Source organism: Fukomys damarensis, unplaced genomic scaffold (genome assembly GCF_012274545.1).
Source record: "Fukomys damarensis isolate Sample0158 unplaced genomic scaffold, DMR_v1.0_HiC HiC_scaffold_20, whole genome shotgun sequence".
Lineage (NCBI taxonomy): Eukaryota > Metazoa > Chordata > Mammalia > Rodentia > Bathyergidae > Fukomys > Fukomys damarensis.
This window is the reverse complement of record NW_022900932.1, coordinates 2,896,263-2,896,807: the sequence shown is the minus strand read 5'-3', so window position 1 is coordinate 2,896,807 and position 545 is coordinate 2,896,263. Positions and strand designations below refer to the sequence as shown.

The 545-nt window shown below is 69.0% G+C and overlaps 1 protein-coding gene across 1 annotated transcript in view; it reads right to left on the bottom strand.

Moving 5' to 3' along the window:
- Pacsin1 (protein kinase C and casein kinase substrate in neurons 1) overlaps positions 1-545 on the bottom strand; it is a 9,313-nt gene that overhangs the window by 5,699 nt on the left and 3,069 nt on the right. The window contains 3 exon segments of the mRNA XM_033766607.1: positions 4-195; positions 198-345; positions 440-545. The exon segment at positions 440-545 is cut by the window's right edge and continues 17 nt beyond it. Of these exon segments, the coding sequence (XP_033622498.1) occupies positions 4-195; positions 198-345; positions 440-545 (446 nt within the window).

Sequence of the window (545 nt, the reverse complement as noted above, 5' to 3'; positions counted from 1 at the left end):
TACCGGCCTTGAAGCTGAGCTCGTCCTGCTCCTGGCCGTCGTAGTCGTACAGCGCTCGCACTCGGACCCCCTTGGCGTCGTCCTCGAAGGGGTTGGCGCCTCCGTTGGCCTCGTTACCCCCAAAGGGGTTTCCGCTCTCGTCGTCCGACCACTCTGTGGCGTAAGGCTGACCCCTGTCGTAGCTGCTGACGCTGAGATGGGGAAGGAAGACCCTTCGAGAGCGGCCCAGCCCCGGGGCCCCCAATGCCGGCGGCACTGCTGGAGCTTGCTCAGCGCCGCCCCCTCCGCCTTCTTGGGCAGCTTCTCCTTCTTGGCGGCGGTGTGGGGCAGATCTGGGTTCCACTCCTGGTGGGCGCAGGGCGCAGTCCGTGTGGGGGCTGTACCCCGAGGCCCTCGCCGGCTTTTGGGGGACCCCCTTCCCCACCCCCACAGTCCTCACCTCGAACTGGGGCCAGTTCATGGGCATGCCGGGGCCGCTGGTGCTGCGGAACCATCGGAGGTCCTCCTGGGCGTCGGCCCCGCGGATGGCCTGCTCCAGCTCGCGG